The sequence below is a fragment of the Eleginops maclovinus genome, chromosome 12, assembly GCF_036324505.1.
Source record: "Eleginops maclovinus isolate JMC-PN-2008 ecotype Puerto Natales chromosome 12, JC_Emac_rtc_rv5, whole genome shotgun sequence".
Classification (NCBI taxonomy): domain Eukaryota; kingdom Metazoa; phylum Chordata; class Actinopteri; order Perciformes; family Eleginopidae; genus Eleginops; species Eleginops maclovinus.
Window position 1 is genome coordinate 26,724,862 of NC_086360.1, and position 16,135 is coordinate 26,740,996.

Genomic DNA, 16,135 nt, shown 5'->3' on the forward strand with positions numbered 1-16,135 from the left:
TACTTATCTGAGCCATAAATACCCAAGCTTTGATTTCTAATGAACACGATGGGTGAGTGGGGGGACTGGGGGCCTTAATGGGACCACAGACTCTTAATCAGAGGTCATGACATGATGGATTAGATCCATTAGACTAATGCTGAAAAGTTACCGATGGAGGCCCCGCCTGAATCAGCTGTCAAATGATGGATGAATAACCTTTTTTCTTTTCCTTCCCTGTACTAATCTGCCAGTGTTTGACCCCCCCCCCCCTCCAGATGTCAAAGCAAGGAAGCAATTACAAACATTATCAAAACATTTTTCCAGTGATGTCACCCCCCCCCTTCATCTACAATGAGGTAATTCGACCGACTGCATTTGCAAGCACGCACACACACACACACACACACACACACACACACACACACACACACACACACACACACACACACACACACACACACACACACACACACACACACACACACACACACACACACACACACACACACACACACACACACACACACACACACACACACACATTTGACAGGGCCTTTGTTGCTCCTTGTGAACGGGGGAAATGAAAACACTGAAAAGCATTAAAACATGTCCATATGCAAACAATTGAAAAGAACCGCCTTCAGGCAATTCTGTTCTGTTTTTTGATCCTCCGCAAACACTGAACAAAAAGCCAAAGTCAAAAGTTGAAAATGGGGGGGGTGAATCATTTAGATAAAATGTACTCTGACATGTCGGAAAATGGCCCTCTTTGAAAAGTAATGCATGCTGTGTATGTACAGTTACTGTAGTGTGTGTGTGTGTTTTCAATCAGGAGGAGGAAGTTGCTAACAGCTAGCTGCCAGCACGTGCGTGAGTGTGTGTGTGTGTGTGTGTTTGTATAGGCAGGTGGCAGCCCGTATGTGAAATCTGTACAGCATTTTTTCTTGAAACAGATTTCATGTTCGTAGATTTTCATCCCATTTCAGATTTTAGCAGCAAGACAGAAATCAAAAATCAACATTCAAACTGAATCAGCCTCCTAATTTTTTTTAAGGTGGGGGGGGGGGGGGGGGTTCTGCAGCTATGGGACATATTCGGTGAATTTTGGGATAAGGAAAAAAGGGAGTAGTTGATTGCAGAAGAGATTGGAACGAGGGGGGGGGGGATTTTAAGGGAGTTGTTTAATTTAGTTTTTACTTATCCTCACATTTCTGGCTTGCGTACGCACCATGGGGGGTGCGGTGGGCGGGGTGAGGATGGCGGCCGGGGGCAGACTGGCGGGAAAGGGCGTGAAGGTGTGCTGGTGGGTGTGTTGGTGCTGGTGCATGTGCTGGTGTTGGTGAAACTCGGCCCTCAGGAGCGACACGGGGGCCAGTGGAGAGGCGGATGGCCCCCGGCCCCGCTCTGAACTCTGAACCAGGAAGCGGTTGTTCAGCTCCTGCCTCAGGAGGTCATGCTCTGTGAGAAAGGAGAGCGAGGAAAACCAAAACAAAAAGAAATAACAAAGGGGGGTCGGGGGGGAGAGAGGGAAGACACAGGAAAAAAAAAAAAGAGGCACGGGCGCCGAGTCAGTTTTCACAACAAGGGAAGAAGAGGAAATAGTCACCTGGCATTCTCTGTTTCTCCAGCTCATGCTGTGAGGGTTTTCTACGTGGGGACTCATTGGTGGTGGTAAGAGAGTTGCCTGTGACAATGTGCCAATCAGAATCCCCGAATGAGGCTGGCAATACATGATAGGTTGGTTGAATGATATCAACAGGCTGGTATCTAAAGACAAGAGAGAACCAAGAGTCATCCCAGCAGAAAACACACACACTCTTTCCCTCCACTATTACAGATTTTTAGAGACAACCATCATCACTGGAGATATTTTTTCCCTTCTGTTTGCAGCTTGTTTTTGGGGAAAATTGTTAAACGTATTATCAAATCGTTATAAATCACATTTTGTTGGCAAGCGAAAAAACATAATTCTGGTTGTTGGGGTGCCATCAGATTGCAGACCGAGTGCAGCGTTTTTCATCTGCTGACTGGTAAAGTGCTGCTTTCAGATGTCTCCAGCTGTGATGATTGTCCAGTTGCTAGATGACATTTTTCCAGTATGGCATTCAAGACAGTGACCTCATCACCTCCTCTGAAATTACTAAGCTTCCATAAAGATAGTCCATCTTAGGAATGGAAGTATGATGCTCTCCTCCAGAGAAAATAAGGCAGAGAGAGGATTGCTTTTTAAAATGTTCTGATTTATTTAGTGTGGTTTGCTTGCATCTTTCCAACTAGCCATGAGGTTATTTGGGGTATATGTAGCCACATGCTAACTAGACTGCTAGCCTGACATTTCCAGAGTCACTTCTTAGGAAAGCATTCTTAAACTGGCTTACTTTCTTGCAAGGAGCTTTAGCATTTCATGTTTTACATTACAGTACTTTAGACATCAATGCAAAATCACCATTTATTATTTACTCTGCAAGGGTTTTATACAACTTCCATCTGGAAAGCTCATTAAAACATCTTTCCATGTATTAAATTATATGAAGTACATCAAAGTAACATGCTTTTCAGCTCCCTGTATAAAAGTTGTAATGCCAATATGCCATGATAATTAAGAAATGGGAAAAATATACAGAATTAAAGGATAAAAAGGTAAAGAGACGTAGTAAATGCACACTTACCATAACAGAAAATCAAATAAGAACACTTACGAGTCTAATTTAAACACCATATGACCCAGATTTTGTCATTAGCTAATTATAACAGGATGAAAACTAGATCTACAACGATTGGTACTTTTGCATTTTTGTTTCATAATTCTTCCTAAACCTGAATATAAAACACACCCTGGAGTATCAAGGGGGCTTTACACTATGTTACAAACAGCTATTTTACATCAGTATTTTGAGGATGCAGCTAAATGTGTTGACAGTTCTGATAAACCTAATATAATACATTTGTTTTCATGAAACTAAAATAAAAAAGACACTGAAAGCCAGTCTTGGAACTTCAATATTATATGTATTAAATATTACAGCTGTTTGCAGCATTTTGAAATGAAAAAACCCAGTGTTTGTTCTTCTTAAACTACTATATATCCTAGCACTTTGTGTCTGCACTGAAATGTATTTAATTTGCTTTCTTAAGAGTTACTCGCAGAGCAAACAGGATTTAATTGCACTTCATTGTACAATATTTAATCTTAACGTTCATTCTATTGTATTTAATTCTATTACATGCACATAGAATCCTGCATACTTGATCACTTTCAACATTCCTTGCATATTTTAGCTTATTGTGTATATTCTTTATTATAGTATATTCTTATACCTGCACTATCTGACTCTTTACGCATTATTTGTTTTAGGTTTATTTCATTTTTTATATTCTATTTTATTACTTTGTCTTATATTGCATTGTTGGAGGAGCTCGGGACTTAAGATTTTCCTCGCCATGACCTACCCTGTAGCTGCTGTGCACATGATAATAAAAACCCTTGAAGCTACCATGCACCCTGTGAGATGCGCGGCTTTACCTGGGTAGGGGGTGCCGGCGGGGTGCCCGGGCACCACTAAACTGTTGGTCGGTAAGGTCGGTGGTGGGGGCAGTGTGGCTGGGGTTGCAAACATGGCCGGATGGCGATGGGCCGGGCTCCGGAGGGAGGAATAGTGCGAGGTAGAGAGGTTAGCTATAGATAGAGGCAAGGCGGGGGCGGAGGACGGGAGCCCGCTGACGTGGTGGTGGGGGGACGGGGGCAGGTGCTGCTTGGGGAGACCCAACGGACTGCTGCTGTGGCTGCAGAGAGACAAGGGGGGAAAATACATTTCTCTTTTAGAATAATGAAATTACATTTCTGGGAAAGAACTCCACACGTTTCTTAAATCTTTGTCTCTACATGTACGGCAGCCATTCCCGTGTCTGTTGAACTCCAACACAGGGGAACATTGTCAGTAGTTTTGAGAATACAATAAAAAACAATATAACAATTGAACTCAAAGACATGTCTATAAATAATAAAACTGATAATGCTGAAGGGGAGTATGTCTGACACTTTGCTCTGACATCACAAGAATTATTTTCCAATAAAACTTGTGACACTGAAAGAGAGGAAGGGGACTGTGCCGTGTGCTGTGGAGCGTTGCTCGATGAAAAACAGTAAATCTGACGGCTGGTTATTGCGAGTTTACAAGTGTCGGGAAAATCAATATCGGCATGAAAACAGCAGTCGATATCGTGTAGCATCTTGTCGCATCGGACTACATTCTAATCATTTGGAAATTGCTGCATTTTATTTTATCCAGGTACAGAGGGTGGAAGAGTCAAAGTGAACACATGTCTCTGGATACTGAATCTCTGCTTCCTTACAAAGTGATACGATTAGTACTTTATTGGACCTAAATGTAGTTGCAACACCATGTTTACAAAGCAAAAATGAAGGAAAATCCAATAATTAGAAGCCAAATACAACAGTAGAAATCCAATTCTTTAGACTACACAGAATAAGTTAGAATACACTTATATATACTATATATATTCATTACAAAAGCGTGCAGGTTGCCGTTTTAAATGATATTTTAGTGCAATACTAACTAATTGACAGTTATTCCAGACATGCAGCATCAGTGTGTGCAGCTGTAGTGTGATGAATGTGTGCTTTTTGTGGGTTTTCTAACAAAGATTTTGAGTTTTGTAGCCGTGTTTTGCCCATGTTTCGTGTAGAATGCAGAATGAAAGCGTACCTGATGTCGTGCAGGCTGCTGTACTGCAGCGGGTGATGCACCTGGCTGATTATTGGCCGTGCATGGTGCTGCGGGGGCGGCAGAACCCGGGGGTCCTGGTGAAAGTGCGGGTGTGGCGGGTGTGGCTGAGGGTGGGGTTGAGCCCTCAGCAAGGGGGGGGTGGGGAGAGGGGGCCGAGGTTGGTGCTCCCTCTTGACGCTGAGAGGAGGCGGGCTGGGCAGGCGCGACCTAGGGGGCTCTGGGGGGGCCGCCGCTGCAGCCGGGGCCGGGGAGCCCGTAGGCGCCGACGCTGGGGTGGGACTGGGCACCGGGGGGGTGAAGGGCACCGCACTGATGCTCTGCTCCTGGCTGCGCTGGAGCCCCGATACTTTGGCTGCGCTGCAAGGCTTAGACTCCGGACACTCATTCGCCGGCACACCTGGGGAGACGAGAGAGAGAGAGAGAGAGAGCAACGTGTGAGGAGAATATTCAGGAACAATGGAAGTGTTCAGCTAACGAGCGCCCGTGCTCTGGAACCAACTTCCTGTTTCAATTGTTGTTTGCTTTTAATCTGTAAAGCCCACTGAGACAAACGTCTTTTGTGATATTGGGCTTTACAAATAAAGTTTGATTTGATGATTTGATTGGAAGTGTCAGCCACTTCCTGTTTTGATTTAAAAAAAACCCTGAAGCTCAATCAAATCGAGACACACAAGCCTAGCATAGCTTTATGCTGTTTATTGAGAGGATATAATGACAGGAGTATATATTGATAATTACGCACATCAACCAAACGCTTTAAAGTTAATCAAAGTTTCTCGAAGGTTCGTCTTATTTCATCTAACAACAACCATACGATGTGATTTTATTCGATACCATTATCCATGATAGGATACTTTATCATCAGATAAATTCTGACATTTTTCTTGCATCACAGCAAGGAAACACTTTCAAAACAACAACACAACCACTGAGAACTATGTGTGTAGAGCCTTTACCTCAGATCTAATTTTAAGATCGACTGGTGCGGGAAAGAGTGCTTCAGTGAATAAATTGTGTGACCCTGTACCTCCAATTTGACGGTACAAAAATGTGATTCACTTCAGTATTTTTGGGGCGAAATCACGGTGGACAAAGACTTGTACCGTACACATAATCCGTGGCTCTCAAATATAACGCCGTCCCAACGACTTCCACCCAAGGTTCCTCTCGTTTCCGTCTCCCTAGGTTCCATTAAGTGTTTAATCAGGTCATTTTCATGCTTGACTATAATCAGATGATCCAATTTCTTCCCGCGATCCAGTCAGTATGAATAAATCACGGCTAATTAAAGTTAAATGTCGGCCCCTATTCAGGGCTTTGCTGAGCACACAATCTGGCATGAAATAATTATGTTTCAATTGTGCTGCGAGGAGAGATCGTGGCCCTTTATCTTGGCCTCTCTGCCACCGCGCCTTTTCCTAACTCCCCCCCTCCCTCTGTCGGTGATCTTTCAGGGGATTTGTGAAACTACAGCAAAGCACTCCACTTTGTCTTTACCATTCATCAGGGGCCCTTTCACACAGACAAGAAGCTTTTATAATCAGCATTCCTCCGAACAACGACTTTTCATACTGAGGCCGGTGCCATTTAATGACTGTAATTATATGCTATTGTAGTGGGGGCGGGGGGGGGAGCGGCAGAAAATGCATCATCTCGACACCTTTCACACACAATAGGATCTGAAAGCGCTTATGAATCTTAATGAAAAAGAAAGAACATCTTCTTCTGGAAAGGCTAAATAGTGCACAAAGATATTGAGCAATGCTACGACTAGAGTTTGGAATTCGTTTCAAGCAGAAAATCAGAGAAAGATGTACACGTAGCGATGTAGAGGAGGCTCTCTCAGCAGCAGTCCTTCAGTCACGAGGCGTACTAGTGCCTCAATTAAAACATCTCCACGGGCTCTCCACGGCAACAAGAAACCAGAGGAGCCGGGAGCCGCTGAGGAGTCCACATGCAGCCCGCTAATGGAATATCCAGTCCCCATTAACGGCCTGCTTAATCTCTCAAGGATCCTAACACCCATAAAAAGACCCAATAAAAGAGGCAGGGCAGAGCTTTTATTTTAGGTTTTTTTGTTGAGCAACCCTTCCCTCTCCTCCCTTTTGCTCCTCGGTTTTATGGGAGGAACCAGGGCTGGCTAAGGTGTCACGATTTTCAAATGGCGTAGATACAGACCTCCACATTTATAGGGGTCTGGGGTTTGGATTAGAGCGAGAGAGGAAGAGAGACAGGCAGAGGAAGAGAGAGAGAAAGAGGGAGAGGAAGAGAGAGATAGCAGAAGAGAGAGAGGAAGGAAGAGAGGAAAAGGAAGAGCGAGGAAGAGGAAGAGAGAGAGAAAGAGGAAGAGAGGAAGAGGGAGAGAGAGAAAGCGGAAGAGAGAGAGAGAGAGGAAGAGGGAGACTTGAACGCAGACAAAACAGGCGATGAAGCAAATATCCACAGTTGAAATGTCGCCGCTGGGTGATGTTGCCGTGGCAACCTGTTCTTACCCAGACACAATGTGAGGCGAGTGATACAAGAGCGGGGAAGTCTCCCAACGACCACTAGGAGAGGGAGATGGAGAGAGAGAGAGAGACAGACAGACAAAGAGAGAGAGAGGGAGAGGGAGAGAGACAGACAGACAGACAGAGCGAGACAGAGAGAGAGAGAGGGAGACAAGAGAGAGAGAGAGGGGCTTCTAAAACTAATGCAGGAGAGAGCCGGGGCCACAACGAGCGCCGGGTTATCTTAATGATGATTCTAATGGGCTCTAATGGAGGCAGGGAGATATCAGTGCAGACCAACACATCCCTCATTAAAATCACACACACACACACACACACACACACACACACACACACACACACACACACACACACACACACACACACACACACACACACACACACACACACACACACACACACACACACACACACACACACACACACACACACACACACACACACACACACACACACACACACAGCGGAGGATGGACACAAAGAGAAAGTTTGCAGCAGGGATAAACACAATAGCTTCCACGTCATCACAAAGCACGTCCTTTAAATACTTTATTTGCTCTGAGTCCTCGGATGTGTTCCAGTTATAATGCAGAGTAACGGTAGCAGCAAACTGTCACCACTTGATGGTAGAAAACACTGTTCCTCTTTCCCTAATAGCTTGTTTTTGTTTCAGCTGCAGCCATTCTGAGTGCAAACCTACATGCAGCGCTCACGAGATGACAGGAATTCCTCTCTGACACGCTGTCACCTGGAGGCACCGTCTCATCCACAAACACTGTCCCCTCGCCGCGAAAAACTGTCAACCGGATTCAGGAGCATTTCGACAAACTGCCAAACCCAAGCTTCGGGTTTTTGTTCTTCCTTTTTTCTCCTTGGGATATAGAACACACTTCCCTCGATAAAGTGAGGCAGGCGAGCCACAGGCAGTCGACGGGAAACACACGCCGTACTCGTGTTGTCCTGAAGCCCCGCAAAACCTGAGCAGATGGTGTGAATGAGTCAGTCAGGCAGGTTGGAGGGCAGCCCGATGGTGTGGTGGTGGTGGGGGGCACATCACTCCTGTTAGCTGGGTTAGTGCACCGGGGGGGACGGGGACGTTCCCTCGGGGTTGTTGGCAGGTCTGCTCACCAGCTGACATCTCATCCCAGTATTGATCTTTTTATAGTTGTTCCTGTTGGCCATGCTTACTCAGGGGGATTGGGTTCTACCCCCGTGCACACAGTGAAACAGGGTTGGGGAGGGGGGGGGGGGGGGGGGGAGATGAGGGACTCGGGTAGCAGACGTCAACAGGAGTCCCTGGCGATGACTGATGTGGTGGAAGAAGGTGTTGCTATACAGCTGTTTCGTGATGACAATATCCTTCACTTGGTGACCCTGTTTGTCCCTATGGAACATCTGGAGAGCTGGCACCAACCTGGCCCCCAGCAGCCAGATGGCCCCCTGGCTCTGAATGGCTGGTCTTGAATTGCTTTGGCCTTGAGATGCTTGCACTCGCACTGGTTGTGTGTCATCATCATTATGCAGAAGGACACCCTAATGTGCTTTGTGTGGCAAAACTCCTACCTACCTGCCTACCTACCTACCTACCTGCCTACCTGCCTGCCTGCCTACCTGCCTACCTACCTATCTACCTGCCTACCTACCTACCTGCCTACCTACCTGCCTACCTGCCTATCTACCATCCATCTATTTTAAACACACACCTATGAATGGGACCCTGGCTAAAAGTGTAATTGTGAATTTGTTACCTTCTCTAATAACTTATTTTCTTATGATTGCACTTCCTTGTATGTGAACTCTACTCTGATGGATAAGCTAAAACCCTAGCACACTAATGCCCTGAATGCAAATAAGTGTGTCCCATAAACTACCCGCTCGCTGCTGCCACGATGCCAGTTTTAATACGCCAGCTCGGGAAATACAACCTATATGCAAAAAGCTCTTTTCAGATTAGATACGAGGGTATGCAAATTCTAGCCTGTGACGAGGGGGGGAGGGGGGGGGGGGTTAAGAGAAGCTTTAAGGCCACTGGGTGTTCTCATTTACTAGGCAAACACTGTGGTTCACTCCCTTCATGGCTGTGCCAAAGCATAAACAGTCAGGGCCCTGATAAAATAAGGACATGAACAGACAGGTATTTAAATAAAGCGCCGTCTCTGTTGAGAGACGTTGGAGGATGCAGAAGGTAGAGAATGAGCGCTGCCTTGATCCGTCTCCCGCTGGCTCTGGTTGACAGAATATTCTGCGGCTGTAGACGGTTGAGCTCACAATGATTTGGTGTTTTTTTTTCTAGACAAGCAATCTGCACAGAGCCCGGGCTTAGCTCACGACTGAGTGACTGTGGAAGATGGCTATAACAGATACTGGCAGACGGCAGGAAACCGCAGTCTTGCCAATCAACACTTCATCGCTGTGAGGTAAAGAAAAAGGTGGGGTGTTTTCAACCAAATGATTTTGAGAGGAACAGAAGGGGCTGTTGAATCATTGCGCTAATAATAAAATCATAGGAGAAATGTTGAAATGGCTTGCTTTCCCATCGTTTAATCTGCCTCAAGCATCTCCAAGCTGGTAACGAGGGGAGCCAAGGCGACGTTGTTGGTTGTTTTTTTTGCAAATCACTCGGAGATGTTAATGGCCCGGTGGACGAGGGGTAAGCTAAGAAAAGCAAAGGAGAGGGGACAGCTGGCACGGTTCAATTATTTCACCGTCTCTTCTGCTGCGGCTGACAAAAGGGAGTGGATGGCAGCAGAGTGGGAATGGGTGTTAAGCTGTAACATGTTTACAGTCAAAAGCCCAGGAATAAATTGGGAACCCTAATGTTCATTTCAGAGAGCTGGCAGCTTCGAGATGCCGGATGAATCCCGTTTTTCCTGCGCATTTTGGATCCCAATTCAAACACCAGCCATATGGCGGCAGGACGCATATGCCATTCACCTCTCATGGTACATATGCCAGGGTAAATGACGTGGTGCACACTTTTAATTGGAGGAGAAGCAGGAAAGAGCTCAATCAAAGCCATCAGCTTTTATTTATATTGCCCAATATCACAAATTCGGATACACTTCCAACGAAATGCCACATTTAACTGGAAAAAGCTTGGGAAGAGCAACCGATTAGTAATCCCTCTCCTAGGATGGACACACGTGCATTAGATGTTGTTTATATGGTTAAAAAAAGGTTGGATCCAAGAGGATGTTCAGAATCTTCCAGGTGCACATGTGAAATCAGACATTTCTTCAAACTTCAGATTGTTTTCCAAATTTCGACTTTTCGGTTACATATATGGGTTGTGTAGTTTTAATAATTGTCTTTAATTATTTACGTAGTATGACCAGCACTCTTCGTAAGCTATAGTCTCAAAGTTTAACTTGAATAAAATACGTTAATATAACGATTAATAAGGTCGGGGCACCTCTCTCTAATACGAGAGAATTAGAATATCAGCATTACTTTACAGCAGTGTCATAGTCTGAAAGTCGGAGTTGAGTCAGTGAACAGCGGCCTGAATAACCTCTCACACAAAAACACATCAGAGCTCATGTGATCAGTTTCAACTTCTCATGAGCGCTGCCGGGGTCAGCTGAGGTCGGCTGAGGTCAGTGCCACTGGGCTCGCCTAAATAAAAGAGCGGACGTCTTGAAGCTTTCAACAGAAAAAGCTCAAGTCTAATGGCCCCTCTGACACGGCCCTCCCTGCCGGACAAGAATTTGACCCCTTTCACTGTCACTGACCCACCCACCCCACCCGACCCCGGTGACTGTTCATACCCTGAGGCCGCTGTGCCCGGCGGAGAGGGGCGATCTGAACTATAAGGATGAATTGTGTCGAGCCTTCAGGAGTTATTTTGTGCAACACTGCAAGCACTAGCCTTATCATTTCATTAATTAGCATGACACGCCTGCCTGATGGACTCGAATGTGGCGACGGCAGCTGTCTCAATTGATTACAGCGGTCGACGCGGTGCCGCAATTATCGAGGTGACTGGAGACAACGGCTGCCACTTCTAATAAAGGACTTAACTTCCCACATCACAGCACAGCGGTGGGAGGACGCTGGCAGCCTCCCTGTGTCTCGCATACCTTTAAGACCTTTTCAGACTCTCTCTCCATGGGCTGCAGAGGAGCTCAGAGTGGGCTGCGGCTCTCGAGCGGCGTGTCAGCTTTACTTAAGCTCGCATAACGCCCGAGCAGTATCACTTTGGTGCCCCCACAGGAAAGCATCCCCCTATTAGCCCACCAACTGGCTCGCAATCCATGGAAGAATGGGGAAGGAAAAAGGAGGTGGAATGAAACACAAAGGCAGGGAGCTTTTGCCCAGGAAGTCCAAGCAGTTCTCAGCAATGTAAACAAAGGCAATGCTCTCCAGCCTCATGTATGAACATGCATGCAGCCCACATGCCTCTAAGTGGATAGAATATTATCTTTCAGTGCTGTGCTGATTACCCCTCAATGGAAGGGGAATGGATGGGTGAAAATCCCTCAACAAATCTTAAGTGGCATGACAGTGGGCTGAAAGAGCCTGCATGTTTTTCTTTCCTCCTCCTCCAGCTCCATTTTCACTCCCCACTCAGAAAGCACAGCAACAATCGGAGGTTGACAGCTCCTAACCGCTCGCCTTACCTCACTCACTGTTTTGACTTATGCAGCATTTTAGTGCAGTGAAAGGGGAAGAACAAACATCTCTACCGACATATCGTGTTTCCTCAAGTGTTTTGCCGATACAAGGGTTTGTTATTATGAGCAATACGAGCTATGGTTTGGACTAAGACTCACCTGCTGCATGCAAATACAGCCGCCACGTTCACACTCACAAATAAAAGCCACTGACAGGCGGGAATGGCAACGGCTACAAACTGGCAGGGAACCAGATCATCAATCAACCACACTTCTTCTTTATGTCCTGTTATTACAGAGCTGCTGATCAGGACTCATCCTCAGTCATTCATAAAATTACTGGTATTTCATTGCAACAGGCATTTGGTACTGTTGAACCGTTCAAATGATTGGGTTTAGCAGAGCAAAGTACATCTTATCTTGAAAACCAATGCAGAAATGAAAGAAAATAGGTAAAATATATCGATTTTTATCTCAATTCCAAAACTATGTAGATACCAGAATTGATCAAAGTTTGATGCTATGCTCACAATCCCAATTGAAGAGGCCCTATTATGCTTTTTGGGCTTTTCCAACCCTCTAGTGTGTTTTTTGTGCATGTAAATGGTCTGCAAAGGCTAAAATCCCCTCCAGAGGGAGTTTCTCTCTCACACACCTGCCCGAAAACACCTCCATTGGACTCCTTTGTTTACTTCCATAACACAGTGACATCACTACGTAACACGGCGCTGCTATTGGCTAGCGCTCCAACACATTGTACGTGACAGGCTAAGGGGGGGGGACATCTCTAAACTAAAATGATGATGATTTGAGCGTCACCTTTTTATATTTGTTAATATATTTTCTTTCAGCTCTTTATGTCAAACCAAAAATCACTTAACACATGCATGCTTATTGAACACATTTTTTGACCACTAAAAATCCATTCACTATTTTAGTATTTCTAAAAGCTCTCGAGTGTGTGTGAAATCCTCCCCCCAGGGAGTGGGAATGCAATAGGGTAAGATGTTAGAGGACCATTTGTCCAAAGATAGCACCCCAGCGTGCATTAAAGTGCTCGGGCTTAAGTTTCACATATCTGCGGCCCCCAGGGATGCACACTGTCCGGTAAAGACACACTGATGTAATCGATGCCGCTTCTATAGGAGGTTCCTGCTGCTGCGCTGCTGCTGGGTGCTGCTGGGTAATTAGGCTTACAGATGGAGACCCAGCAGCTGTTGAAGACTAGACTAGAGCAGCCATTTCCCCCCCTGATAATGGCTACACGCCAAAAAGAGCCGGGTTTCTTATGAGCTACAAGCTGTTTCTCTGCAACAGAAGAAAATCTCTCCTTTTTTTTTCTTCTTAACATGTCAAGGCTGATGACACACTTAGAGGACCGAGGTGGAGATGTTTGAAATAGCTCTCACACAGAGCTTAGTTAGAAAAACACACACAAAGGCCTCTTCAAAATCTCTCCCCCCAAACCATCATCGCGGGAGAAGAGTGACAATTGGAGGGTGTATCAGGTTCGCAAACATTTGCAGTCCTTCCTTGCACACCATTTATCATTCTTGATGAGAGTGAGAGCACGACAGAGAGAAGAGTGATGGACTGGAGGGGGAAATAGGTTGGATAATAAGGCAGAGGAGAGGCAGAGGGCAGGGAGGAGTGTCAGGTAAACTAATGGAGACAAGGCCTGGATCCTGACCTGTGGGGCTGCTGCTAACCTCATACCCACCATCTCCTGTAAGATCCAGCCACACACACAGGCAGGTAGCAACACACCGGCAGAGGAAGAGAGTATGTAACTGGCCCCGTAGTGGACCAGGAGCATTAATAAAAGCCTGCACGTCTGTAGGCCTGCCGCACTTCACTGTGGCCTTCCAATTGCGACGAGTGCAGAATTGATTTGTTTGGAGTGTGAAGGCGGCGTGTCAGTGTGGGGAAATGTGTGAATGCGAGTACGTCTGCGAGAGAAGGAGGGGGAGGAGGGGTGCACGGTGAAACAGGAGCGAAATTGGAAGCAGAAACGAGCCAAATTGCTAGCGAGATGAAACAGACTATACGAGGAAAAACAAGACAACACATGGCCCCGGAAAAGTGTCGAGCAAGGCAGCCTGGCACAAAAGCAAAAAAGGAAGAAAAGAAAACAAACACACTCTTCTTTTCTGCTCGACATATTTCAGACCGCAGATGACAAAAACAACACTGAAAGAGTTAGAGGAATCAAAATCAAACCGCCGAGTGTGTCTGACTGTTTCATGAATCCGTGTCGAAGCGGCGGCTCCACACCGCATCAAACCCTGTAAATTCTCCTGAAAGCCTCCAGCAGCCAGCGCTTAGATTATTGTGTGCAGCTAAAAGGTAAGTGCTGGGAGTGTCACACTTGAGAGTGTGTTTTAAGCACCATAAAGTATCAAGACCCAGATGGCTCATCCTCCCTGAAATACATGTCCACTCTATCTGGGCTCCGGTGCCACCTGCTACCCGGATTAGGTGAGTGCTATGCCAGAGCAGCACACTAACACACAGAGGCGCATCTGATAAGGAGCCCAGGGCACTTCAGCGCTTGCCCCCGCACTTACCAGCTGATGAGTCAATACCTGTATTATTAGAGGAAGCGATAAACATATATAGATCTTTTCCATAAACACAGGGAGCCCGGATTTAATGTCATTTCTAAGAGTTAGGCTCCAACAGATGTGCTCTTTTTAGGTTTGTGGACTGAAAAAGACTGGTTTCGGTAGTGGAAATGTGATGTTATACTATCACATCCATGTGCCGACAAAGGTAGAGTTTTTAAATATTTCTCTGTGTAGCAGACTCGGGGCATCTGTGGTTGTGAAATCAATACAATCAAAACAAACTATATATTTTTAAGCCCTTTCCACTCACATAAGGTAACATAAAGTGCTTAAATTTCCCAGGTAATAACTATACACACACATGACTGTGATTGATACAAATTGTAAGTCAATAAATAAAGGACTGAGTAGAATAAAGATAAAATAAGAATAAAAAAATAAGAATAAAACATGAATGAAATAGGAATAATAAAAAAATATAGAATAAAATAAAACTGGAATAAAATATGATACAAAAATAATAAAATAGAAATAATAAATGTAAAAATAATAAGAAAAAAAAGATAAAATAAAAAAAGTATAGAATAAGAATTAAAAATATATATAAATAACAATAAAATAGGAGCAGATCCAAATTAGCATAGAATAAAAATATAACAAGAGTAAGCACATTACATTAAAGCTCACGTTAGGCTATGAAGGAGCATTAGCATGATCACATGGCTTCACGTCACCACCGCTATGTTAAAGGTGGCTAATATTCGGCACAGGCCTTGAAAACACATTCAAAAAACTGTAAAATGCTAACTCATTTCTGGATTTAAGACCCATTCCAGCACCACTATACTATACTCCGTGGGTCATGTTGCATTGGAGCTGTTTCTCAGGCTCCTTCCCAAAGCAAACAGCGGCGAAATCCCAGCCCTGCTGCTCACCTCTCAACACAGCAGCACTAACCCGACAGCCAGGGAGGTTGGAGCCCACGCTCTGCTGAAAGGGGGGTTTTTACAGCCAGTCAGAGGCCATTAGAGGCCCTCGCCACCAGGGCCCAGCGCAGGGAATTCACCAGTAGCCAAAAACAACAGCCAAACAGATGACCGCTTGACTATTGGAAGAGACCACACTCACTATGCATTTTTCCTTCCCCCCCCCCACCCATGAAATAGCCAAAATGCAGGCCACTGTGTCTCAGCGAATTAATGCCTGTGTGTTAACAAACACCGGGACGATTGATGGCACTCGTCCTAACCGGAATACAGAACTTTCTCAGCCGTGTGGGTCAGGTTACTGCTGTACCAGTCCAAGCTCAGAGTAATGCTTCTACATTGAATTAAAAAAAAGTATAGAATAATAATACAAAAATAAATACAAAATATTAATAATAATAATAAAAAAAGTATAGAATAATAATAAAAAATGAAACATAATAATAATAATGCAAATAAAAAAAAGAAAGATTAAAAAGCATAGAATATTAACTAAAAACGTATTTAATAAAGTAAAGAATAAGAATAAAAAATAAAGTAAAGAATAAGAATAAAACATTTTTAAAAGTATAAAATAATAACAAAATGAATAAGAATACAACATTTTTAAAAAATTAAAATAAAATAGGAACAGAAACAAATTTAAAAAAGAGTAATGCTTCTACATTGAGTGGCTATGATGAGCCACTGACAGAAACATGGACGCTGATATGCTGGGGCTGGAAAAGTACG

The 16,135-nt window shown here is 44.8% G+C and overlaps 1 protein-coding gene across 13 annotated transcripts in view; it reads right to left on the reverse strand.

Annotated features, from left to right (window-relative positions):
* Nucleotides 1–16,135, reverse strand: part of fbrsl1 (fibrosin-like 1) — a 310,343-nt gene that overhangs the window by 12,945 nt on the left and 281,263 nt on the right. For 9 of the 13 annotated variants that reach the window (XM_063897087.1, XM_063897085.1, XM_063897084.1 and 6 more), the window contains 3 exons: nt 4,710–5,127; nt 3,506–3,765; nt 1,190–1,749 (listed from right to left, as the gene is read on the reverse strand). In XM_063897087.1, coding sequence (XP_063753157.1) covers nt 1,190–1,749; nt 3,506–3,765; nt 4,710–5,127 — 1,238 coding nt within the window. The remainder of the gene's footprint in view (nt 1–1,189; nt 1,750–3,505; nt 3,766–4,709; nt 5,128–16,135) is intronic. The other 4 variants (XM_063897093.1, XM_063897091.1, XM_063897083.1 and 1 more) reach the window with 3 other exon arrangements.